Source organism: Toxorhynchites rutilus, chromosome 1, assembly GCF_029784135.1.
Source record: "Toxorhynchites rutilus septentrionalis strain SRP chromosome 1, ASM2978413v1, whole genome shotgun sequence".
Classification (NCBI taxonomy): Eukaryota; Metazoa; Arthropoda; class Insecta; order Diptera; family Culicidae; genus Toxorhynchites; species Toxorhynchites rutilus.
Genome location: NC_073744.1, coordinates 79,324,079 through 79,351,225, shown reverse-complemented (window position 1 = coordinate 79,351,225; position 27,147 = coordinate 79,324,079). Strand labels below are relative to the sequence as shown.

At 41.0% G+C, this 27,147-nt stretch overlaps 1 protein-coding gene across 9 annotated transcripts in view; it reads right to left on the bottom strand.

Annotated features, from left to right (window-relative positions):
* LOC129761802 (uncharacterized) overlaps positions 1–27,147 on the bottom strand; it is a 652,040-nt gene that overhangs the window by 138,546 nt on the left and 486,347 nt on the right. For all 9 annotated transcript variants that reach the window (XR_008740473.1, XM_055759580.1, XM_055759575.1 and 6 more), the window contains exon 4: positions 3,159–3,329. Coding sequence is in view for 8 of the 9 variants with exons in the window: in XM_055759580.1 (XP_055615555.1) it covers positions 3,159–3,329 (171 nt within the window). In the remaining variant the exon portion in view is untranslated. The remainder of the gene's footprint in view (positions 1–3,158; positions 3,330–27,147) is intronic.

Genomic DNA, 27,147 nt, shown 5'->3' with positions numbered 1-27,147 from the left:
TATTAGGCATACAGTTATGGTTTTATGAAGTTCTTGAAATAAATTCGTTATAAACATGAAACTCACTGCAACTTTGTTCAATATCAGAAGTCACAACACTGAAAAAAAAAAATCAAAAAAAAAACTACATCCAAAACAAATGGTCTTCGCGATAGAACAAAAAACAGAAAAAAATCGTAAATCGGAGAGGAAAAAATCTTCCAAAAGTCAATTCATGATCGTCCAATCCTTGTGACAATTGTCCAACATTACATTTTTTTTCTCACAATATGGCAAACTTTAATTGCTTTTTTCTGTAAGGGCGTGTTCAAAGTTATGGACCATTTTCAAAAAATCGTTCTTTGTAATAGCTGGATTACTGATTAAAATACGGAGTTATAAAAAGTTGTTGGAAAGTCCACCAACTTTCTAGAAAAAAATGGAATATTGAATGTGCTGTTGAAAAAGTTGCATAAAAAATGTTATTGTGTGTCTAGTGTTATCACTAGAAACACCGACAGTTGTAATATACCTATTTCTACCAAACTGGCCATTTCGACCGGTGTGACATTTTGTTCTCGAAATAGAAAAATTGAGAAAAAAAAGTTTAAAAGGAAAGAAAATATGTGTCATTCTAGTATTGCAAGCACATGATAAAAACATCTATTTGCATAGAATGTGGCACTGTTATTTGTTTTTTATTTAATTTAAATTTAGTTCCTATTCGGACCAGAACAATTTTTACATAAATATATTTTTGTAGTTTTTATTTTCCACACACATGGTTTTTATAGTCATCACATATATTTATAGTTTTATTTTAATCACAAAAACCTAATTGGCAGATTTCACATAAAACAAATCTCGTGGCTCTTCAAAAAGTAATTTATGATTTTCAGTTCAGTACCTTTCGAAAAGTTCTTCTGCTAATTAAAACAAAATATCTTCGTTCGATATTTTTTCGCTACGAAACATTTGAGAACATTGCAAATTTATCCGTTTGTAATCGTACACTCCTTGTCTTTTCGTACGGGTGTAGAGCGGATAGATCGTAAAATATCCGTCAACTCGATTCCACCCACAGTTGACAAAAACCCTGGCCCCTATACCATAGATCACAAATAATTAAATTTCAAATGCAGTTCGTTGACGGTCAGTCTCATCCAAAGATGATGACAATAGACAAATTCTTCAGGGTCTACTCACATTCTCTTCTTCACTATTGCTGTCTTAGGAAACAGGCACTTCTTCTTTCAATCGATCTCCTGAAATACATGTTGGTCAAATTTCTGGATCAGTATAACCTTGATTGAATTCGGAAATGTGCTCTTTTGCATCTATTATGTCCTCTAAACTTTCGGAAATCTCGGCATTCTTGAGATGGTGTTTTATGGCTAAAAATATGCTAAATATATTGCCAAAATTTTTATTTCGCTGCTATGGAACAAGTTAAGTGATGAATCTTTCTGATCAAAGCGAAGCAATGGTCACAGGCGCACGAGGGCATCATGGAGTATACTGCCATGGATTGTGTTATTAACGGTGGGTAGTGTCTTTCGACAAATTGATCGAGTTCTTAATTAACCTCTGTTTTTGTTTTGTTCACAGACAACTTCCCTTATTCGAAATCAGTCGAAATCAAGGATGTGAAACAAATTTCCAACTGGTTCATCAAGGGCAAAATTTTGAGCGACTTCATCGAGCTGAATGTGAAGGTCAGTTTTTGTTCAATTAAACACACCAAAATAGTTCTCTCTTTTGATTCTTATACGGTATTCCACACAGTTCGACCTGACCCGGAACACGATCGACGATGAGGTGTCCGCAACTCGACTCGAGGAACTCCAACCAAAACTTTCTGTCTTTCTGCCTTTTTGTCTTTCTCTCTTTCTGTCTTTCTGTTGAATGGTTGGTTATGGACTGCATAACTCGAAAACTAATCAAGTAAAAAGTGTTAAAAACTAAATTGGCATGTGGAGGTTTTAGGGGGCATAAAAAAATTTCTATGGGGGTTTCCTCGCTTAGTAAGAAAATGTGAATGTTCGAGAGTAAAAAAAACCAAACCAAGCTTCCCGGGTTAGCTAGTACTAAATAAAAATTTAAGACATATTTATGAGAACAAATGATACAACCGGTCAATTAGTTCTAGTGCTAAATACTATCATATCTCAAAACTCACACCAATATGGGAAATTTCAATACAACTTCGAAACGTTAGCTTGAGAACGGCTTATTTTAGGATAAAAAGTTTTATACAATTTTAATGCAGTGTTGTGTGTAGATTTTATGTTTTCTCATTACTTCTTCATTTTTTTTTTGTTTTATTAAATCGTTTATTTTTACAGGCTCAGTTACATAAGTTTAAAGGAGTCAAACTCCTGACTGTATTGTTACAAGTATATATAAACATTTTTCCTTAATTCTCATGTTAATGGTGTAGAAAACCGATTACTCGCGGTCTACTCGAGTTTAGAAGGGTGACATATTTTCTTCAGGAACAGGAAGGGATAAAAGGATATGTTGACAATGTTCACTCTCACATTCACACTCACATTCATTACACTCAATTCTTAAGCCTATCTTATATCTAATATGTATTTACATTTCACCTCATTATATTGTTAATAAGAAGGGATTTGATTTCTCGCGAAGGAAAAGGAAAAGGAGAATATAAGGATATAAGGACAATCGGACACGATGATCGATAACTTTTAGGAATACTTCTTCATTACTGGTTACGATTTCGCAAAGTAATGAACTTTCGTCAATTTTTGTTTCATACTTCAATTCAGGCGAAACTGGCACAACAACATCATTCGTCAAACTTTGAAGAGTTAAACAGTAATCAAATGAAAATATATGAAAACTCAAAAGGAGGGAGTTTTTAGATAAACATGTTTTTCATACAAAATTCAATGTTCGAGTAAGTTTTTGTATGGTGTAATTTCAACTAAAACCAATGATAAAAATTGTAACTTTCCATTCCGTGGACAAAATAAAAATGATTTCTATTATTTCTATTGCTATTGTTTTAATATATCAATTAATTTTACTGCAATAAATGTGATATGTCCTTTAAGGATAAAATTTGGCTTTAAAAACATGGTAAAATGGAATACGGCTGAACGAAGTGTACACTAATTTCTACATAAAATACTAGAATTGCCAGCAACACTTACCCTTTTTGGACACGAAGCCGCACGGATGATCGAAGAGAAAGTCCCGAAAGTAGTTGCACTCCGGATCGATCCCGGGCTCCTTGCAGAGACAGGTTGGCCGAAAAAACGGAAAGGCCTGAAGCGTCCGGAGAGCGGCCTGGCACTTGGTTACCGTCACCGTACTGCAGGCCACTGTGGAATTGAAATCAAATAGAAATGAAAGAAAAAAAAACAGTGAGTAAGTTAAAATGTTGATTAGCGTTTGGCGGCGGGAGTTGTGTGTTCGTGTTTTTTTATCACTTTGCGCGCCCTCGTCACGCTTTGCCGTTTTTACGAGCCAATGAAATTTCACGCTATTTCGAAGCTCCATTACAGGATACTCAATTTCGCATCAAAGTGACTGGCAGGCTATTTGCGGCCCGCCCGCCCCGAACGTTGGGTCGGAAAGCAAACACTGTCCGGGGGGAGTGGAGGAATTAATTTTCAATTAAAAACGTTAAATAAGTGAGCCGAAACCAAGATTTTCTCAATTATGCACTTCACTGAACGCGCCATGGATTAATCGTCTTTTTTTTGGCCACGTGAATTCTAAATAAAGAGCGGAAATCAACAGCAGAGACGTGGCGCAAGTTTCAGCTTTCCACCGAGAGGAATGATGATATCGTTGATTCGAGAAGTTTATTAATTAGTTTCGTTTCTGAAATGGATAGGTGCGGCCAGCAGGAAAGCATAATTCATTTAGAAAAGTTATTTTTTATTACATTTCAGTTACAGTTACAAATTCAGACTGGATTTCCTTGATGCAGGCGTGCCTCAATTTTTCACCGCATCAAAAGTATTCCTACCCGAAGCGTGGATTTATTTTCAGCGGTTGCGGTTCCAAGTCCACCTCTTCGAGCCGCAAGAGTTACATCATTTATCTTCCCGCGCCGTCGAAATGTTGTTCATTTGTTCGACGGAAATTCGTCATAAAAGCTGTAGTTCTGCTTGGTTTCGCCGACGACAAATTTGTGTCGCAACAGCGCGAGGACCTTTTTCCACTCAAACAAACCCCGAAAAGAGAACTCTTTGCTTTTTGTTCCGCCCCGCTGGGATGTGGTTTCAGGAAGGAAACATTGATGCATAAACGGAATGCGAGAAGTGCGGGGAAGACACTTTATGAACCAACATCGTAAGGTACCCTGCATAACGCTTTGCTTTGTGCTTTGTGCTTTGTAAAACGCGAAGCTGATTTTAGGATTTCGCTTCCGATAGAGAAGGTAGTGCTCTTGTGCTACTGGGCGAATAAAATGCGATTTATGGCATCACAAATCTTGCCTTTGTGAGGGCACGTGTTTGATTTCCGATGAACGTGTTTGGGTCAGTTGCATTAGCCCTTGTACGGAAGCAGAATTTTTATGCCGCGATGCTTTCCTATAGCACTATAGCTTGATCCATAAAATCAAAGTGTATTGCTAGGGTGATGGGTTAGGATGGCTTCTGAGAATGTATCCGAATAGCGAGACATAAGTTCTCGATTTATGTGTATAAGGGTGGCAGCGAAAATGGTCATGTCAAATTTCAAAAACCGACCATGTTTATGTTAATTTCAGCTCAATCGGACATGATTTAGGGGTGCCTCAAAGCGCTCAAAGTTTTGATTTTTTTGATCCTCGAAAATCAAGAAATGGTACATGAAAAAAAAAATGTTTTGATGCCAAATGTCTTCAAATTGCATGAAACGTTGAGATCTGATGATATAACGAAACAAACAGGAAGTGGGTTATATCTGTGGTATAACCGCAAGAGTGACGTAGGACTATCGTTGATTTAGTGATCATTTGTTTATAGTTGCATCTGAATCAATTCTGAATGAATTAATAAATTAATATTTGGGGGACTTCGAGGGAAACGAGAGCGTTACGTTGGAGGCACAAGGTTTTATGCATATCATATTGGATACGAAAATATTCTACTGATGGGGAAGAATAATCTTCAGAAGCTTTCTTGCTAATTGCATTTGATTGAAAAATCCTAAAACCAAATATATTTGGTCGCAGTATTATATGGATAGAAAATATTAAAATAAACTCTTTCGCTTGAATGTAATTTTCAATTCCACCTGGAGGTTTCAGGGTGCAATAAATGTTTCTTTGATGGTTAGACACTTCATTCCCCTCTCTAAGGGGGGCTGCCATACAAATGAAACACAAATTTCTGCTTTACTCAAGAATTGATCAAGCAAATGAAACCAAATTTGGCATGTGTGAGTTTTAGGGTGCAATAAATAGTGGTTAGACTTTCCACTCCCCTTTCTAAGGGGGGCTGCCATACAAGTGAAACACAAATTTCATTTGTATCCAACCTGAAAGGCCACGGGTCTTTGTTCCCGTGAGGGAAACAATCGATCGAGATTTCAACAGATCAAGATGAACATAAAGAGTAATGCTGTGAGCGCGGTTTCAAAACCATTGCATTCCCAGCGAGCAAATGAAACCAAATTTGGCATGTGGAGATTTAAGGTGCAATAAATGTTTTCACGGTGGTTATATACTCCTTCCCCCTCTCCAAGGGGGGCTGCCATACAAACTAAACACAAACTTCTGCATAACTCGAAAACTAATCAAGCACAATTTGGGACATGAGGGCTTTAGGGTATGAGAAATGTTTCTATGATGGTATGACACCCCTCCCTCCTCTGGAATGGAGAGTGTAATAAAAATATTACACATATTCCAACCAAACATGACAATTGAAAATTTTCGGAAAACTCTGAAGGAAAAAAGGGTAATTTCGGTTTTGGGAGGCGATCTGGCGTAGTGGTAACATCCATACCTCTCACGCAGAGATCACGAGTTCAATTCTCACTCCCGACATTCTTGGAAGTGGAAGTAAAAGTGACGAACCAGCCGAAATGTGTTGAAAGTCACTATAATAAAGAAAAAAAAAAAAAAAAAAAAAAAGGGTAAATTCGGAAAATTAAATTCCCATATGTTCTAAAATTACATAGTGACATGTGCTGTTAGTTCATTTGATGTTCGCTCGCGAAATTGATCTTTGTTCGAAACTGGAAATAGATTTTAATGTAATGAAACGCACTCCTATATCTTCTTCTATCTATACCAATAAAAAACTATCGCCGAATGTGTTGATAAGAGCAGATCTCGAGGAAGGAATTGTCCGATTTAGGGCTGTCTTTATTCTATCATATTTTCTGTATAAAACATTTATTCCATGTAACAGAGAAACATGTTATTTGCAAGTGGTTGGAAAATCTTGAACGAGAATTGTGTCTGAAAATAATCTGATATTATAATAATGAGTTTCGTTAGAAATACTAGGAATTCTATAGTAAAATGTAAATTCAACGGTGTCGATTAGAAGATCAATCAATTACAAACAAACAGTTCTGCGATTGGATCCATGAACTTGCTCATAGTAAGAAAACGTGAATGTTTGAAGGTATTGATAACAAAAAACAAATTTTGAGCGGGACGAAGTTTGCCGGGTCAGCTAGTATTAGGATAAAACCATCGGCGTTTTGAATTTCTAGACTAGAATACCCCCTTTAAGAAGAAGAAGAAGGCACTCAAATAAATAAAATAATGACTTAAAAAAATTAAATATTGTTCTGTCCAACAGACATGTCTACATACAATTTCCAAATTTGCTGTGGAGTAAGTTGAAATGGAAAACATTCGTTCAAGCTTTGAATTCTAATTCGAAGCTTGTGGCGGACACTTGAAACAAACTTTTGCTGGTTTTTGCCCAATTTCGTTCGTCGCCAAACATTAGCAGGTATTTGCCGCCTTCGGGGTGTACATTCGGAATTATACCGCAGCAATGGCGAAGATTATTCGAATCAGATTCATTAGAGCTAATGAAAACACTCGACACGAAGAAAAACATTCTGTGTTTACTTTTGGTGTACCATCGTCGGACGCATTTCTTCTCCCACTTCCGATTTCAGTTGACTCAATTCAGGAGAGTCCTTCGCAGTGTGAGTGGGATTTTCGTCTCGGCATTGATTCGCACAATCTATTTATCGTAGTCACAAAAATTTGCATCTCATTTCAACTTGTTTTCTCGCAGTACAGTATACTCCTCCTCAATCAGCTGTGTTGTCAAATTATCACACCCACTTGACGAATGCTTGAATGTTTCGCGCGTGGGATTTGCTACTTCAGCATACTTTAATTTTTGAACTGAATTTGTTTCGTGTAATGATCCATGAGGCGCTGCTAGGAATTTTAAATCGACTTTCGTCTTGCATTTCTGGAACGCTAGACATTCAAGCGACTTGTGTAGGTGGGGCGTTTGCACTACCACACGCAAAACACAAGCCTATACAGGTTGAAGAAGAAACCCCTAGCACGAATGTCTCAATTTTACGTTTTACAACCCTCAAAACAATGTTTCGGCAGAGCAGGATATTTTCCCGCCCATCTGACTCGGTATTTTCCCGGAAAACAACCTTTTCGGTTGTTATCGCATCTATCATCAGTTTAAAACATGTAACCTGCATTGGCTGAAATGGTGTGTAGAGAGTGGGTGGCTTCCCGAGGGGGAGCGAATGAGAAAGAATGATGATTGGCTTGGGAAGCCATCAAAAGCAACGTGTCGGAAACATATCGTCTGAGTGGGGATGTTCTCTCTCTCTCTCTCTCTCTCTCTCTCGTACAAAGTACCTAATCTTTAGCCGAAGTGTGTTTGGGTTGGGGGAGAGGTTACCACCGCGGAATCAGGTGGAGTATTGCAACTCATTGAGAGATAGATTGTGACATGACACTTCAATCACGGGAACCGAACCGTACCATAGCACGTATTTTGTATTTCTGTTCTGTTATTCATGAAGGAATTTATCAAGGTCTTATTATATGATGCTAACTAGTTTATGAACTTCTGCATTTCTCTTCTGAAAATATAAACACTGGACATATAAGACAAAATGAGAGACCTCGAATTTCTTGATGAATCGCAAAGATGTTTGCATCAATTAATAGGAAATATTTTTACGCATATAAAGGATCTTCCATTCGTCAAGCTACTTGCCAGTTATGTGTTTTCGTGTGAACGAACCCTTAAAACATTTTAATGATCTGTCAATGTCAAAACGTTAGTCAGAATCAACGTTTTTATCATGGAGCAACGCTTAATTATTATAAAAAATTACTACCGGTGGTTTCAACGTTAATAGGGCTTACTCCAACTTTCGACCATAATAATCGTCCCAGTCCATCCGAAATGACCCTGTTCGTGACTAACTGATCACCCCCAAAAGGTCCATCATGGTAGAGTGAATGCCCTAATCAGCTGCTCACAAACAATAGTGGGAAGTAAACAAACACGGGCAGTATGATCATCTGGTTTTCGGCGTAGCTGTACTACAGGCAGAAAGGAGAGCAATGTACGACTGCGTAATCACTGCTCACTCCTTTACGTTCGTGAAGCGAAAGAATGATACGCAAGGGAATCGGTGAATTCACCACTGCCGAAGGCCATCGGAAACATCGCATGGAGATACGATCAACAAAGCAGCAGCGGAGAATGTCTTCTTGTGCGGAGCAGTCAGTCCGAAATAGTTCATCACCGGAGAACAATATATATGTGAAATGTTGTGTCGATTTTGTTGGAATGTAATAGTTGAAATGTAATGTTGTGAAATAAGTTATTGTAAATATATGTTGTAAATACTGTTTGAGTGAATATACGTCGTTTACCAGCACTGTGTGTTTTGAAGAAGGAAGGAAACTTTTAATGTTTGTGCTGGCCGTCTAGTGTTTGCTGTCGGCACTGCTTGAAGTGCAGTTGGTGGTTTTTTGTTTACCGACGGCAACCTGTGGTGGAGAAAAGGAATTCCCCAAGCAGTGTTAGGAGCTGGAAAATTAGTGAGCTGTCGAAGTGGGCCAGCCACCCAACAGACCCAAATCATTCAATTGCACGGCGTTATCAAGAATTGGGCATCTCCCAATCGTCATTGTGGCGTATTTTCAAATTGACTCGAGAACAAAAGCCACTTGACCATATGAAGCGCCGAAACTTCTCCGATTGGACTCTGGCGATTCTTGTAGAAAATGATGATTTTCATCTCAAAATCATCTTCAGCGATGAGGCCCATTTCTACTATGGACTGACGAATCGAAATTAGAGCTTTTCAACCAGAAGCGGCGCGAAATAGTATGGCAGAAGGACGATGAAGGATTGCAGGAACGTCATTTGCAGGTTACGGTCAAACACGGAGGAGTCAATGTAGTGATGTTTGAGCGCTTTTTCTGGGGCGGTATTGAACATCTGATGCGAATTCACGGTATCATGACAGTATATGTCTATAATGACATCCTTAAGGACAACCTGAAGATTCGCTACAATAAACTGGGTTACGAAATAGCTTCATTTCCCAACAGGACAACGTCCCGAAGCATACTGCTAAGAAGATCAAAGCCTATTTCCGTTCACCTAAAATAAAACCCCTTGAATGGCCACCAATATCCTGATCTCATTCCGATTGAGAACCTGTGGACCATTCTCGACAACAAAGTGGTGAACGGCTCTCCAGAAGACATGGAATTCAGCAACTCCAGAACTTGGTCGATATTAAGCCCATACGTCTTCAGCAGGTCATTGAAGCTTCAGGAGGCTACACTAAATATTGATGCTTTTAATTTTTTTTGCTTCTATTGTGTGTTTTGTTGTTTCTCGAACTCGGGCTTTTATACTTGTTTTCTATTTTTATTTTGCGTGCCTTTCATATCAAAGGTTTGGCTTAGGTTTTGTGAATTGAATCCAGCTAAATATGATGGAAATGCAATGAAAAATGTTGAAAATGTTGTTGAAATAAAGACTCATGTAATTGCTACTTTTACAAAGCAAAATTGTTTTTTATTCAAACAAAAAAGAGAAAATCGTTGTTTTTAATACAATGTAAAAAACACTTTGTTCATATCGCATCAATATCCATTCCTAAAAATACCGTGCAACTGAACATGAAGAAACGAAGAATTAATCAAAGGTTCTGACCAAAATTGTCGATGAAATAAAACATATAACTTTCTTATCTTTATAAATAGAGGTAAACATAGTTGAACAATGTTGTAGTCCCAGTTATTTGAGACATCTTTGTAAAGTTTTTTTCTCTCTCTTGAAATAACCAGTATAGCGTCTTTTTTCTAAGTTGCGTTAGGGTCACCATGAAAAAAACGGTTTATAAACTCTAACTTTTATATTTCAAATTCTACATACAAACTGTTTTCCGAAGACTTTTAGAGCTTACTAATACAAACTTAACTCAACTTCACTCAATGTTATTGATATTTCTTTCCAAAAAATACACTATCTTCAATTGCTTATCATTCTTTCTGGGGCAAACATAACCAAAGTTTATTAGCGGTATTTGAAAGAACATAGTTCACTCTACATGATGTGTGATTCAGAAAACTATGTTTTTCGTGTTTGATTAATAACTTTGAATAGGATTAAGATATTAACAAGTTCTGCATCGCAAAATATTGGTCTTGATAAGCTGTAGAAGTCGTATGAAGACACTTTCGATATAGCATTTGAAATATAATAGTTAGAGCAAAAAACCCACTTTTTCATGGTCATCCTAATGCAACTTAAGGTAGGTTTAGAGTTACCGTGAACGCGGACAAACACTTTTTTGTTAATAATTCATCAGTCCATATATGACACGCGAGGAAAACTTCTTGAAACGAGTGGAAGAAACATTTTCTAGTTGAAAAACATGTTTAAACGCAATTCATATTGATATAAGCGGATTGATTCAATCTTTCACAACGATTCTGAATTTCCACCGTGGAATCGAGATGTTGGTGAACTCACCTTAGTTCACCGACTTCGGTGAACATGGACGTGAAAACAGTGGTGAATATAGACGTCAAAATGTTTCCTCGATCAAGTTCACGTTCGAATGTCCCAAGGCATTCTGAAAATTATTTCACCGTGGACTGTAAAAGGATATGTTTAGCAATTCTCAAGTTTTCAATGAAAATTTCGATATGGATGCAATTTCAATCAATCGGATCTCTGCACGGGTTGAAATACTTCGTTGCTTCGGGCTGATCCGTGAACAACTGTATGTTTTATTCGAATTACTTTATTGAAGCTCGATGTTTATTTACTTCACATTTACTGCCGAACTTTTAATATGAACGTGAAAGTGAACAAAAACGTTCTATTCACCACGATTTTTTTAGTTGTCTGTTCGCAATGTAGTTCACCGTGGAATGATCGTACTATTCCACCACCTGTTCATGTTCACGTTCACGGGAACTCTAAACCAGGCTTTAGGAAAAAAGTGCTAAATCGAATATATTAAAAGATAGAAAAAAGCTTTGTTCTACAAAGCTATTTAAAATAATTGGAGATACAACATTGTCGAACTAAGAAAGACGCACCACGCTAGATATGGGGTACAGACTAGGGGGGCGTTACTGATTAATGGTCAGCTGCATCCCAATAGGAAGTATCCCGTGTCGGGCACACGTACAGAGCATCGAAGACTGCAACATACCAATTATGAGAACACTTGTAATACTAACCTCGAGCCAACCGCGAGTAATCGGTTACATATTACTAACATAGTTGTAAGACAAAAATTGTCAAAATATTGGACTCCCGGCCCCGTCAGGCTAACACCACATGTGCCTTAATAAAATATATATTTTGGGAAAAAAAATTGTCGAACTATGTTTATCTCTATCTATAAAAATAAGAAAGTTAGATTGTTTATTTCTTCGACAGTTTTGGTCACCCTATTTTTGATAACATTAAAATGAGCACTCTATCATATGTAACAACTTTGTCGAACACAGTTTTATCTAAAGAATAAATATCTGCCACAAAGATGTTTTTTAACTAAATTGCATTAGGGTAACCATGAACAAAACGGTTTTTTCACTCTAACTTTTATATTTCAAATTCTATATCAAAATTGTCTTCGTACGATTTTTAGAGCTTATCAATACCAATATTTTGCGATGCAGAATTTGTCAATATGTTAATCCTGCTCGAAGTTATTGATGAGGTTTCACCCAAAAACTCATGATTTTAATTTTAATTTACTCAAATACAAAAAATAACATATCTTTGAAAGTCACATATTATATAGAGTGAAATTTGTTCTTTCAAATTCCGTCAACAAACATTTTTTATGTTTGCCCCAGAAAGAATGGCAAGCAATTGGAGAGAGAGTATTTTTTGGAAAGAAATATCAATAACTTTGAGTGATATAACAAGTTCTGCATCGCAAAATGTTTGTATTAGTATGTTCTGAAAATCTTTCGAGGACAGTTTGTATGTAGAATTTGAAATATAAAAGTTAGAGTATAAAAACCGTTTTTCTCATGGTGACCCTAACGCAACTTAAAAAAATGGCGCTATGTTGGTTATTTCAAGAGATAGAAAAAAACTTTGTTCTACAAAGATGTCCCAACTAACTGGGACTACAACATTGTTGAACTATATTTACCTCTATCTATAAAGATAAGAAAGTTATATTTTTTATTTCGACCATTTTGGTCCCCCTATTTTTGATAACATAAAAATGAGCGCTCTATCATATGTAACAACTTTGTCGAAGACAGTTCTTGTCTAGTGAATAACCGTCGAGCTCTAAATGCTAATTTCCACTTGAATGCATCTCCTGGACCATTGTGCAACGACTAATATGCGTGTGCCATTGGCACGGCACGTACCATGACACGACAAAATCCTGTACCATTTGGTATGGCACAGAGGTGTGCCATGGTACACTTGACATGGTTGGCACATATTGGCACAAATGGCACAAATGGTACAAATGGCTCAAATGGCACAAATGGCACAAATTGCACAAATTGCAAAAATTGCACAAATGGCACAAATGGCACAAATGGTACAAAGGGCACAAATGGCACATTTGGTACACTTATTACGAATGGTATGTTTGAGTGCATAGATTCAAATCCGTATTTCTACGGTTCTGTTGCTTGCCCTGTTTGTATGTTTGTATGCAGGGGATCGATTCAGTGCTGGTTTTCCAAAAGTAAAAATAATTATTGTTTCCCGTTTATTTCTCTGATTACTAGCGTACCGACAGACTATTTGGGCCCCACAAGAAAAACATCCGAATTGCGCTAGGCGACGAACTTAATAATAGAAATTTTACCACCTTCTTGTAAACACAACTTTATCTCTGCTATCTGTATAAAACTGCGTATTCCATTGTCTTTTTTTTATCCCATATATTTATTTCAGGCTCATTAGCATTTTATCTGAAACAGAGCCGAATTTTAATCGTGTACATGTCACATGGTTATCATTATCTATAATTAGCACATTACACAGTTGCCATTTGCCAGTATTCCTTCTATACCATTGCATATGGTACATCTACACAGTAGCCATTTAGGCGTAAGAGTTTTCTATCTGTTCTTCCATTATCCAGTTAGACCGGACTGCGGAGACAGTTGATTGATCATTGTTGAGTTATTTATAGAACAGAAGCCCGATGTGTCTTGCAGAGCAGAGCAGCTGTATGGATGAACCGATCTTATTTCGACCGTGGATCGATCTTCATATCTGATGATTGTTGCGTGGACGTAGTTATTCTGTAACAACACAAAGATGGTCAAATGAGGGCCCTGAGTTTTGAACTCACGATCGATCGCTTACTAAGCGAACGCGCAACCAATGTAGCTACAGAGACCCCCATTCCATTGTCTTGAGAACCCAAAAAATGGCGGACTGCATATTTGATCAAATCCCCATCAATATGGGTATCAAATGAAAGGGCTTGACTAGTAGAACACAGTTATTTATGGAGAATGCAAATCCAAAATGGTCGCCACCACGAAATGCCGCCATAATTTTTTTTTTTCGAAACCCAAACAATATTGCTATCAAATGAAAGGGCTTGACTAGTAGAACACAGTTATTTATGAAAAAAAAATACAAATACAAAATGACCGCCACCACAAAATGGCGCCATATATATTTTTTTCGAAGCCCAATCAATATGGCTATCAACTGAAAGGGCTTGATTAATAGAACACAGTTATTTATAGAAAATGCAAATCCAAAATGGCCGCCATCACAAAATGGCGGCATATATTTTTTTCATTACCCCATCAATATGAGTATCTAATGAAAGCGCTTGATTATCATTTATTTATGATAAAGAAAAATTCAAAATAACCGCCACCACAAAATGGCGCTATCCTGTCCTGGATTCCACAAAAGTCGGATGAATTTATCAGTGATGGCATGAAAAAACTTGTTACACTTTGGGAGAAATGTGTAATGCTTAAAGGGTGACTATGTCGAAGAATAATATATGTTTTGAATTATAAGATTTGTTTTTTTATGGCGGGTTTACACTAGGGAGATCTATAGCTATAGATGGATTTATTCACCTGAAAATAGGTGTAAACGGGTGAGAATAAATATGATACACTTATTCGAGGTATATATAACTTGAATACATTCAGCATATATAAACGCTTGTGAATTTCTCACTGGTGAGAAATCACTAAAGTTGGATGCAGTTCTACTTCAGGTGAATAAATTCACCGAAAATATGAATATATTCATTATAGAAATTCACGCTAGTGTAAACGGCTGATGCGATTTCTATAAATCTCATCATATTTCTTCACATGAATATATCACTAGTCTAAACCCACCCTTACCCAACTTTGCTATTTGTTTTTGTTCGTTTTCTACAAGCGTGTTTGTGCATTATTTATCAGCCTACACCCGTATGTTATTGAAAAAATCCTCTAGCACATATGGTCGAATTTCAACAATGACGGAGTTATTATAACAATTTTCCTAACTCTATGGTTAGTAACAGTTCGGCTGAAAAGATCATAAGGTTGACTGCTAGATGGCGCCTCTTACAAAAATCTACTTGACTATCACAAAGCATCATCTTTCAATGGATACGCGTCAAAATTTGACAGCAATCGGTCGTTTGGTTCGTGAGTTATTTTGATAGTATTGATAGTGAAGCAACTTTTGTTATTGTGAAAAAAAATGGAAAAATCCGAATTTCGTGTGTAATTGCATTAATTGGGTTTCGAATTGCTTCCGCATCCACCGTATTTTCCAAATCTGGCCCCAGCGACTATTTTCTGTTCGCAGACCTGAAGAGAATACACGCTGGCAAGAAATTTAAGACCGACGATGAAGTGATTACCGAAACTGAGGCCTATTTTGATGAAAAACCGAAAGAGTACTATAAAAATGGTATCGAAAAGTTGCAAGATCGCCTTTTTTTTAGCCCTTTTTGTTTTTTTTTTATTTTAGGCATACTAAGGTAACGGTAAGGTAACAACACAAATATGGTCAATGAGGGCCCTGAGTTTTGAACTCACGATCGATCGCTTAGTAAGCGAACGCGCAACCAATGTGGCTACGGAGACCCCCAAGATCTCTATAAACGCTGTATCGCCCTCGAAGGCAATTATGTTGAATAATAAAATTGAATTTTGCAAAAAATAGTTTTTCTGTGTTATCTTATAAACTTTTCAGCCGAACTGTTAAGGTGGAAAACCGATTACTCGCGGTGAACTCGAGTTTAGAAGGGTGACATCTTTTTTTGAGGAAAAGGAGGGGATATAAGGGAATTATCACAATGTTGAGAGCACACTCAATTCTAAAATCTATTCTTATATCTATTGTATATTTCAACTTATTTTACTGTTTATTGCAAGGGGACCAATTGCTCGCAATGGAAGAGAAGGAGGGTATAAGGATATAGGGACAATTACACACGAAGATTGATAGATTTAAGGAAAACATATACAGGGTAACTGCGATATAATGTACATTTCACTTTCAAAATTGTACGTTGTATCGAACTGTACGTTATATCGAAGCATAATAAAGAACTCAGAAACGTAGCTTGTATTACTTTATTGTGTTGCTGTTTGGGTAAGGTTGATGAATAAATTCAACTAAAAGACGAAGCTAGCCTTTCGCATGATGTTTTCCTTCGTACTGTTGATTAAAGCTTGATTCATTTAGTACTTTATATCGAAGTTTCCCCGTATTTGGGACATATAATCAAGCCAACCCATCTCTCACCGACACATTGGGCTGTCTACCTCGGGCGCGAAGGGAGTTTTCTTAATTTGATCTGGCGAAATGATGACTTTTCGTGATTTTTTTTCCCAGATTTTAGGAATAAACTCAAGTTTTCGGGTATTTTGGTTATTGTTGAAGTTATATTTGTAGATATATTTATCATTTTTCGAGATATCGATACCACCAGTTGAAAAAACATGGTTTCGAGAAAAACACGTTCAAAAATTTGCAAAGTAATACTAAATATATCCCTAGAGGTGACCTCATACTTTCGGCTGTAACTTTCCAACGAAATCGAACATCGAACATTTCTTTCAGGACAACATTTCTGAGGACATAAGATTTCCAAAAATGCAAAAAAAAATCGATTTTTTCGAGGGTCACCCCTTAAAGTATGGATGTCCACTGTGCCATGTCCCGTGCCATGGCACGCCATTTCTGTGCCATTTTTGTTTGGCACGGCACGGCCCCTGTGCCAAATCGCACGCACTCTAGCAACGACACACAGTAGCAAGACCATCACCTGGTCTTATAGATGTTGGACAGAGTTTCTATCACTATATTGAATCCGAACAAAGTTGGGATTAGTTGTAATTTTTTGAAAGAGAACATGAAAAAGTTGTCGTTAGAAAAACCTTTTTCCATTTTCTGATGTATGGTTGACTTATTGGTTGTTATATAGGCTATTCATATATTTTTTTGAGAATTAAAAAAAGTACATTTGAGAGGAAAATGAATTTCAATTTTAAATTTTTTTTTTCAGTGTTATTTGATAGTTTTAATAAAAATTTAAATAGTTTCCTACATTTTATTTTTTGACCGAAATTTTATAGGACTTATAGTTTTTGAAAAACAGTAAACAAAACTTTGACCCTTTTTGAAAAGTAATCTATTTTTTCGGAGAAATCCCCTAAAATTGTCACTAATCTTTTATTTTTTCTTCTCGTTCACGAATCATTAGGTGATTCATTAGAACAACATTAATGACAACTCAACTCCACCATTTCCACAAGGGTGCACATCATTTCCTAGATGTCTTTTTTATCGCAAACACCTGACCAACCCTCAAGGCAGTAAATTTTCGAGCACGGATGTTCTAATGATGACCCCTTTTCCGCGATGGCTGCTCATACCCAACCGCTACCGAAGTCCCCGATGAAAAGTAATGAAGAATAAAGCCCCGGCAGAAAAGATGACAAATTATTATTTATGATCGCGACGTCCCGTCGTTTCCACAGGTGACACCGGTTTTATGGTGTGAGAAGGAGAAAAAAAGCGTGAACAAGTGAAGCGGAGAATGGGCAGGGGCGGATGAGCGCTGGAAAAGCAATGATAATAATTTCGCCCTGTGCTCGCGAGGACACGCTGATGAAGATGACGATGAGACTGGGATTTTCCATTCTTGGGGCGTTTCTTTTCTTCTATGGGGTGCGAAGATACAATAAATACAATTAGGGCAATTTACATGGCCACTAAATTACTGTCACATTCTTCCGAAGGCTAGCTCCATGTGGGCATGGAGATATCATTAATCATTACATCGAGTTTGGGCGGTGGATGAGGTATGTTCGTTTCATATTTTCCCGAGGTATTGAAAGAGGGCTTGGTACGATTTATAGACTACATAATAATAGACGTTTTTGTGATTTTGAAATACACTGGATTCTTTTTTACGCGACTAGCGGCCCAATTCTATGTTTTAATAAGTTTACCGCAAAGTCATTGGAATAGCTTTGCTGTTGCACTCAAACAGACTCTCGCAACAACGCAGACGCACACACTCTCTCACACAAAAAACGCATCGCAGCTGCTCACTGCTCACTCTCTCACTATGTTTGTGTTTACGTCAAGAATACGAACATTTACGACCGTTTACGACTGTTCACGACGACCGCGCTTTATTTTTTAGCGATTTTATTTATAGTAAGATTTTATTTGTGTTAGGTTATTCATACTCCGCGCATTCCGATAACCTAGATCGTATTTTGCGCGACTTATTGTTATGTTTCATTGAAAGGTTTAGTCTATTTTAGACTGGTATATAGTTTACTGAGTTTAGTCTATAGAACTGTTTAACCCCAGATAATCATCAACCTACAAAAAGATTCCTTATCAATCGAACATTGCATGCAACGCGTATAACTTTCCACACAAAAAGTATTTCTCCACAATGAATAAATCCTACAAACTCCGCATCGTCGTATCCTTTCCTCCGGTTCGCAGCGTTGGTTCCCCTGTTCCTACCGAAAGGAACTAGAACGTTAAGTTTTATACCACTCGGGAAACATTTCGGGCTCCAAACGGTGCAATTTCTTTAATGCTTACGCAAGCATTCGCCAAAGTCCTTCCCTTGTTCCCGTCCTCAAGCAGACGACCACAGATATACACACATGTATGACGGTACGGCACCCGTTCGGGTAGACCTCAGCTGGCCAATAGGTTTCCTGGCGCGGGGCCGCCTTTCCCGGATGGTCGTTTGCTCCTTGAACTCTTTGAATGCAACGCTATAGTGGTTGCGGCAACAGCAGGTTTGCTCTTTTCTTTATCTACAACATTGATCCATCCTCGTGCAAGTCCACCCACACACATTCCAGCTTGGCTGCCGGATCAGTTTACCGTCGGCAAAGACGATAGCATCGTCTTCTAGACGGCGTTCTTTGCATATCACGAGAAAGGGGCCGCACCGTATGTGTGGTATAGACGTAGCCGGCCTGGGGAACGGGGATGAGTTGATTTTTGCCATGCACTCGCCTTCCCCGCCATTCCCTGATTTATTGCCATGTAGATAAGGCGTAATACCTACAAGCACAATATTTTATCTGTCGTGTCTTTTTTTCATTTTGCTTTTGGTAATGCTGTTAGGGGAAAACGCGAAGCTGATTTAATTTTCCCCCACCCAAATGAGGCATTTCCGGACAATTGGTTTCCAGTTTACAGTCAAGGGTTTTGAGAATGTCAGATTCACCCGCAACCAATGGTTTACATTATTTACGACAGTGACCGGATTTCACTTTGCCTTTGTTTACTTTTTGAGTTTGTATAAACCCACTACAGAAGTTCCTTTGTCAATTCATAGGGTACAGCAGTATTCGGTGTTCTGCTACTGCTACTAGATTTTTGAGTAAACAGTTTGTGTAAATTAATTCATAAACATTAAAAGAATTAAAAAAACCGCTCGAAACTTTCTTGTTACACACACTGTTATTGTCATGACCTACCGGTGAATCACAGTCATAATCGTCCTGCGAAGATGCTCGGAGATTCCCCAGTTTCACTTCTGTGTCTTGTTCGAAAAATAACTATTGAGATCCAAAGCAGTGAGTCCAACGCCCCTAAGGAGGATGGTTGTAGTAGCTGTTTTTATTATGCAAAAAAGGCCTCTATGTCAGAAACTCCCTCCTCGTGACCTTCTGAAGTTGAAAAGTATATAGGCATTTCAAGGAATATAAAAGGTGTTTCTCGGCGAACTTCTCAGGTTGCCAAAAATAGTCTTGGTCAAGACAATTGAGATAAATTTGAAATGTAATACGAGTGACGAATAAAAATATATACTCTGGAGTCGCTTTTTATGCGGAGATACGTACCACGCAAAAAATACGCTTAAATTCTGAAATCCGCACGGTAAATTTGTTTACACTGGAGTCACTTTTCTCGCGGATGATATGTGCCGCGTAAAAACCACGTAAATTCCGAAATCGTAAAAAGTGACTTCAGTTAAGCTCGAGAATTTTTAGAGAGGTTTTCTCAGTGAACTTCTCAGGTCAGATTAGATATTCGAAATTTTCGAAATCTCGTTTCACCAAATAGTTGAGAGTTAGCGTTTTCAGAATCACATAATTTACCACCATTGTTGTTGTATTTAAATTTGAACCAGAGGGGTTTAAAAATCTTTCTCATCTGTACTTTTTCTTAAATAAAATGTACCAAAAATCAGTACGAAAATATTCGTTGTAGAAAAAATATATTTAATTAGAACGAAAAAAAACTTAACTATTTACTACAAATACTACATTTACATTTGCAAGTCATGTGAGCGCTTGATGATGCTTATACGAGGGTCGTCAAAAAAATAAATTTCAGTGCCTCAGAAATCGCGGAAAAATAAAATTAGGACAAAAAACAAGGTGACTTTCGTAATCTATGTTTTATTATATATTTTTCTACATAATCGCCGTAACGTTCGAGGCATTGTTCATAGCGTGGCACGAGTTTTTCTATTCCGAGCGCGAAGTACGTAGCATCCAACTTTTTGAAGTACGATGTAACTGCGTCACAAAGTGCAATGGCCCCGATAGATCGAAGCTTTGCCTAAGATGCGGCGGAACAGAACATGTAGCTAAAGACTGTAGCAGGCCACCGAAATGTATGCTCTGCAATGCTGAAGAAAGGAATGACCACTTTACAGGAGGCCCAAGATGCCCGGTCTTCAAAGAGGCATTGGTTGACAGAAGAAAATGGAAGTAATCCAAATCAACCTTAACCACTGTGACACGGCACAACAATTGATTTGGCAAGCCATAGTGGAAACGAAGTGCGACCTAGCAATCATAGCCGAACCGTACAGGGTGCCCCCCGATGACAGAAACTGGTTGGTCGATAAGGCGGGACTGTCAGCTATAATGTCTACGGGAAAATACCCCATTCAAGAAACGATATCCTGGGCACATAAGGGGTTCGTGATCGCCAAAATCAATTGAGTCTTTATGTGCAGCTGCTACGCACCCCCGAGGTGGACGATAGAACAATTTGACCTGATGCTCGACAAGTTAACAGAAGAGCTCATTGGTCGGAAGCTCCTCGTCATCGGCGGAGACTTCAACGCCTGGGCAGTGGAGTGGGGGAGTAGACTCACCAATACGAGAGGTTTTGATCTAATGGAAGCTCTTGCGAAACTAGAAGTGAAACTAGCCAACGAAGGCACAATCAGCACTTTCCACAGGAATGGTTGAGAATCGATCATCGACGTCACTTTCTGTAGTCCGATGCTAGCGGTGAATATGAATTGGAGGGTGTGCGATGACTACACCCACAGTGATCACCAAGCCATTCGATCCAATCTCGGCAGTCGAAAAGCATCATCAACTCGAGGGCCAAGGCCCAGAGAACGGAGGTGGAAGATTAAGAATTTTGACAAAGATCTCTTCATCGAAGCACCTCGTGTACAAATTCCGCCCAACATGAATGCAAGCGAACTGACCGATACTGTGACAAGAGCCTGTGACACTGCCATGCCACGAATGCTACAACCAAAAAACGTACGCCAATCAGTTTACTGGTGGAGCGAAGAGATTAAGTGCCAAGCACATCAGGATTGACGCCAGTAAGATCCTGATTACGACAAACTGGTTACGACATAGAAAACGGACACGACACGGAAACGATTTCAACACGACGCTAAAGGCTGACAGTCGTACTATCCTGTTCCCTGAGTAAGGAAGAGTGACACCTTCCTGAAACGGCGTGTAGGCTAATAGTGCGATTGCCCCCGTCCCGGTAATAACTTGGCAAGTCTTCGGGTACGTTCGATGCTCGTCTAGGCTCAGGCACTAGGTACTAGGCGTCAGATGTCACATTCCTGACTTGCGCTGATCTGGCTCTGAACACGGTCCCCATGAAGGGCCGTGTCAACCCCTGCATGGCCTCACTGCTTGCATAGACAACCATGGGATCACTGATAGCGACTATGTACAACGAGCGGAGATAGCGGCCCGAAGTTGGGACTCAACAGACATGAATACCATCGAACAATTTAACAGACGAAACGACGGTAATGAAGACACACCAACGGGAGAGGCGAGCGTGTTCGCAAGGAGCGGTAAGCTCCAGAGATCACCAATTCGCAACCAGACAGCCATAGCGAATCCTATAGGACACCAACAGCATCCACAACAAGGAGAGACTAGCCTGATACAAGTGCTAACGCATAAAGCCAACACAACCAGTTCTTTAGAAGGGCTGCAGGTCGGGAGGTCAAGCTTGATGGAGGTCAAGAAGAAAGTGAACGAGCTCTACGAGTTCATTAAGGACAAAAACAATGTCCATACTAAGATCAAACATTTAGTCACAAGCATCAAATAGGCCGTTACGGCTGCTGACCGCGAACAGAAGGAGATGATCACGCGAGTAGAGGTTGTTGAAAAAGCACACGCTGATGCAAGGGAGAAGATGTCCGTCGAGATACAGGAGACGCCTAAGACGCCACGAAACCCACGATCGGACAAAAGGAAGAGGGATACCTCAGGGGATGAAGAAGACCTGAAGAAAGTTAAAAATGACAACCTGGGAAACAAAAAGGAAGGTGAAGGCAGTGGATGGCGCACTGTCGAAAAACAGACGGAGAAACGGAAGAAGAAGGAAGAAAAGAAGAAAGGGGTGCAGAAGACAAAAAAAACCCAGGCCCAGACGCGAGCGAAGTAAGGGAGATGCTCTGATCGTCGAGGTGAAGGAAGGAGTGACTTACGCATCACTCCTGCGGAAAGTGAGAGACGATCCGGAGTTGAAAGAACTGGGTGAGAATGTGGTGAAAACCAGGCGCACCCAGAAAGGAGAGATGCTCTTCGAGCTCAAGAGGGATCCAGCGGTCAAAAGTTCAGCCTTCAAGGAACTGGTGGCGAAGTCGCTCGGTGAGGAGGCGAAGGTGGGGGCTCTATCCCAGGAATCAGTGGTCGAATGCAGGAATCTGGACGAAATCACGACAGACGAGGAGTTAAGGCGCGAGTTAATAGAACAGTGTAAGCTGGACAATACACAAATGACGATCCGTATGAGGAAGGCGTATGGTGGTACGCAGACGGCGTCGATACGGCTCTCAACAGTCGCAGCCAATAAGATGGTAGAAACGACCAAAATAAAAGTTGGCTGGTCGGTTTGCTCGCTGAAGATGGTGCCCGGGTGGCCAAGCGGATGGAGAGATGCTTCCAGTGCATGGGCTTTGGACATCAGGCAAGAAGCTGCACAGGCCCCGACAGGTCTGAACTGTGCAGGAGATGCGGTGGGAAAGGGCATGTTGCGAGAGACTGCACGAAGCAACCGAAATGCCTGCTCTGCAAACCAGAGAACGGCAGCGACCATGCGACAGGAAGCTTCAAGTGTCCCTCGTATAAGAAGGCGTTAGCAGAATCGCAGTAACGGAGATAATTCAGATCAATCTGAACCATTGCAACACAGATCAGCAACTGTTGTGGCAGTCGACAACAGAGACAAAATGCGACGTTGCAATCATAGCGGAGCCGTACCGAGTACCCCGTGATAACGGCAGCTGGGCGACGGATAGTTTAGAGATTGCTGCAATACAGGTGATGGGCAGATATCCTATCCAGGAAGTGGTTGGAGGTTCACATGAAGGTTTCGTAATCGCCAAAATTAATGGAATCTTCATGTGTAGTTGCTACGCACCCCCTAGATGGACAACTGAGCAATTCCACCAGATGCTAGACGCAATGACCGAGGAACTAATCGGTAGAACACCGATCGTCATTGGAGGCGACTTCAACGCATGGGCGGTGGAGTGGGGAAGTAGATGCATCAACATCAGAGGGTACAGTCTACTGGAAGCTCTAGCAAAGTTGGAAGTAACGTTACTGAACGAAGGTACCACCAGCACTTTCCGGAAAGATGGGCGCGAATCCATCATCGACGTTACTTTTTGCAGTCCGTCGCTGTTGGCGAGTACGGAGTGGAAAGTGTGCGAGTCGTATACGCACAGTGATCACCAGCCGATCCGGTACAGAATCGGTGAACGAAAAAACGTGCTAGTTCGGAGGACAACAAGCGGTGAGCGGAAGTGGAAGACGAATGCTTTCGACAAGGACATTTTCGTCGAAGCTCTTCGTCTAGTTAGTGGAGCTTCAGATTGGAACGCAGAAAAGTTGACAGATCTACTGGTGAGAGCATGCGACACTACCATGCCGAGGAAAGTTGTACCAAAAAATGGAAGACGCCCAGCTTACCGGTAGAACGACTCTCTTCGCAACCTTCGCGCTAGCTGTCTTCAAGCCAGAAGACGCGTTCAGAGAGCACGAAATAGCGCTGATAGAGAGGAACGTAATACGGTGTACCGAGCAGCTAGAGCCGCCTTGAAACGGGGAATTACACTGAGCAAAGCGAACTGTTTCAAGGAGCTGTGCCGAGATTCAGATGCCAACCCATGGGGCAACGCGTATCGAGTCGTGATGGCGAAGATCAGAGGACCTGTGACGCCCGTCGAATCGTGTCCCGAGAAGCTGAAGGTCATTGTGGAGGGTTTATTTCCGATGCATGATCCTACGATATGGCCACCGACACCGTACGCCGAAATAGCTACCGAACGTTCTCAAGTGTCCTGTGAAGAACTGGTAGCAGTGGCGAAGAGACTGCAGGTAAACAAAGCGCCCGGCCCCGACGGAATCCCCAACGCGGCCTTGAAAACGGCGATTCAGGCGTTCCCGGACATCTTCAGGATAGTGCTACAGAAATGCCTGGATGATGGTCACTTTCCTAAGAAATGGAAGATCCAAAAGTTAGTGCTGCTGCCAAAACCAGGAAAGCCCCCGGGGGTACCAACATCCTATAGGCCTATATGCCTGCTGGATACTCTTGGGAAACTCTTGGAAAGGATTATCCTCAACAGACTGACGAAATGTACGGAGAGTGACCATGGTCTGTCAAAGATGCAGTTTGGATTCCGGAAAGGCAGGTCCACCGTTGATGCTATCCGGACAGTGGTTGAAAAAGCAGAGAAGGCATCACAGCAAAAGCGGAGGGGCGACCGACACTGTGCTGTAGTAACGATCGACGTGAGGAATGCTTTCAACAGCGCTAGCTGGGAAGCCATTGCCGAGTCCCTACATCGTATGAAGGTTCCTGGGTACCTGTGCAGAATTCTAGGAAGCTACTTCCAGAACCGCGTCCTAGTCTACGAGACGAGCACGGGGCAGACAACGTTGAATATAACGGCCGGAGTACCACAAGGCTCTATCCTGGGCCCAACGCTCTGGAACGTAATGTATAACGGAGTACTGAATCTGAAGCTTCCCAAATGCGTGGAAATCGTGGGCTTCGCGGATGATATCGCTCTCACAGTGGCAGGCGAGACACTCGAAGAGGTGAAGATGCTTTCAACCGAGTCCATTGTCTCAGTAGGGAACTGGATGCAAGCAGCGAAACTGCAAATTGCTCATAATAAAACGGAAGTATTGTTGGTGAGTAACTGCAAAGCCGTGCAGCGAGCGGAAATCACAGTCGGGGAACACGTGATAACTTCTAAGCGTAGGTTGAAATACTTGGGAGTTATGATCGACGACCGGCTGAATTTCAACAACCACGTCGACTACGTCTGCGAGAAAGCAGAGAAGTCCATTAGCGCGATAGCGCGAATAATGCCGAATAACGCAGGACCTTGCAGTAGCAAAAGGCGTCTTCTGGCTGCTGTATCCTCGTCCATACTGCAGTACGGAGCACCAGCCTGGTCGGCGGCTCTCGAAACCCACCGGAATCGTAGAAAACTGGACCGTACGTTTCGGCTCATGGCGATGCGAGTTGCGAGCGCGTATAGGACGATCTCGTTGGAGGCAGTCTGCGTTATCGCCGGCATGATCCCTATTGGCATCACTCTGGCGGAAGACAGAGAGTGCTACAGACGAAAGGAAATCAGGGGTATCCGGAAAACAGCGAGAGTAGAATCACTCTTGAAGTGGCAGCAGGAATGGGACACGGCGGAGAAAGGCAGGTGGACGTATGGGCTCATACCGGTACTATCGACCTGGCTGAACAGGAAGCACGGGGAGGTGAATTTTCATCTGACACAGTTCCTGTCTGGACATGGCTGCTTCAGGCAATATTTGCACCGGTTCGGGCACGCAACGTCGCCACTCTGTCCGGAGTGTGAAGATGTGGAGGAAACACCAGAACACGTGGTATTCGAGTGTCCCAGGTTCACCGCAAGACGCGAGGGGCTGCCTGCCCTTCATGCCGGGAACATAGTAGAGAAAATGTGTCGCGACGAGGGCACCTGGAACGCTGTGAACAGTGTAATCATACACATCATGTCCGAGCTACAGCGGAAGTGGAGGGCCGACCAGCGTAGTAATAACCCCTGACCATAGAAGAGGAACTAATGCGAGGGCTGTTGCAAAGTGTAGTACCCCACGAGAGTCGTTGTGACGGAGTGCGCGTTATGTTGGAGGGCACTGCCTAATCGGCGCTCCGTTGGGAAGAGAAATCCTGCGAGGGTGGCTGTGACGGGGCGCGCGTCAAGTTGGAGGGCGCTTCCTAATCGGTTCAGGTCTCGACAGGTGAGAAACCCCGCGAGGGTGACTGTGACGGGTTGCGCGTCAAGCTGGAGGGCAATTCCTAATCGGTACACGTCTCGACGGGTAAGCGGTATCTGGAGAGCAGGGTCAAGAAAATGCTGGCAATGCCTGTTGGTGGATTGAGAGAGGAACATTGCGAGGGTCGTTTCGGCGGAGCGAGAGCCTAGGAGAGCATCATCAAATCGGTGGGTACCCCCACGAGAGTTGCTGTGACGGAGTGCGCGTTATGTTGGAGGGCACTGCCTAATCGGCGCTCCGTTGGGAAGAGAAATCCTGCGAGGGTGGCTGTGACGGGGCGCACGTCAAGATGGAGGGTGCTTCCTAATCGGTTCACGTCTCGACAGGTGAGAAACCCCGCGAGGGTGACTGTGACGGGTTGCGCGTCATGTTGGAGGGCAATTCCTAATCGGTACACGTCTCGACGGGTAAAAGGAAGCCTGTGCTGCGGATGTGCGTGGCGGAGTACAACGGAAACCTAAATGAGATGTATAGAGAAAAAGGGAAGGATCAACGCTAGTTAGCGTTGAAAACTCGTGAAGTGCATGAGCACAGCCGCCCCCTGAAGTAGTCGCCTAGATGTGGTCCCGGGGGGAATGAGGCTACGAGTAGAGGGCTTGGTTTTTGTGGGTGCGATCCCCACTCGACGTCTGGGTTAT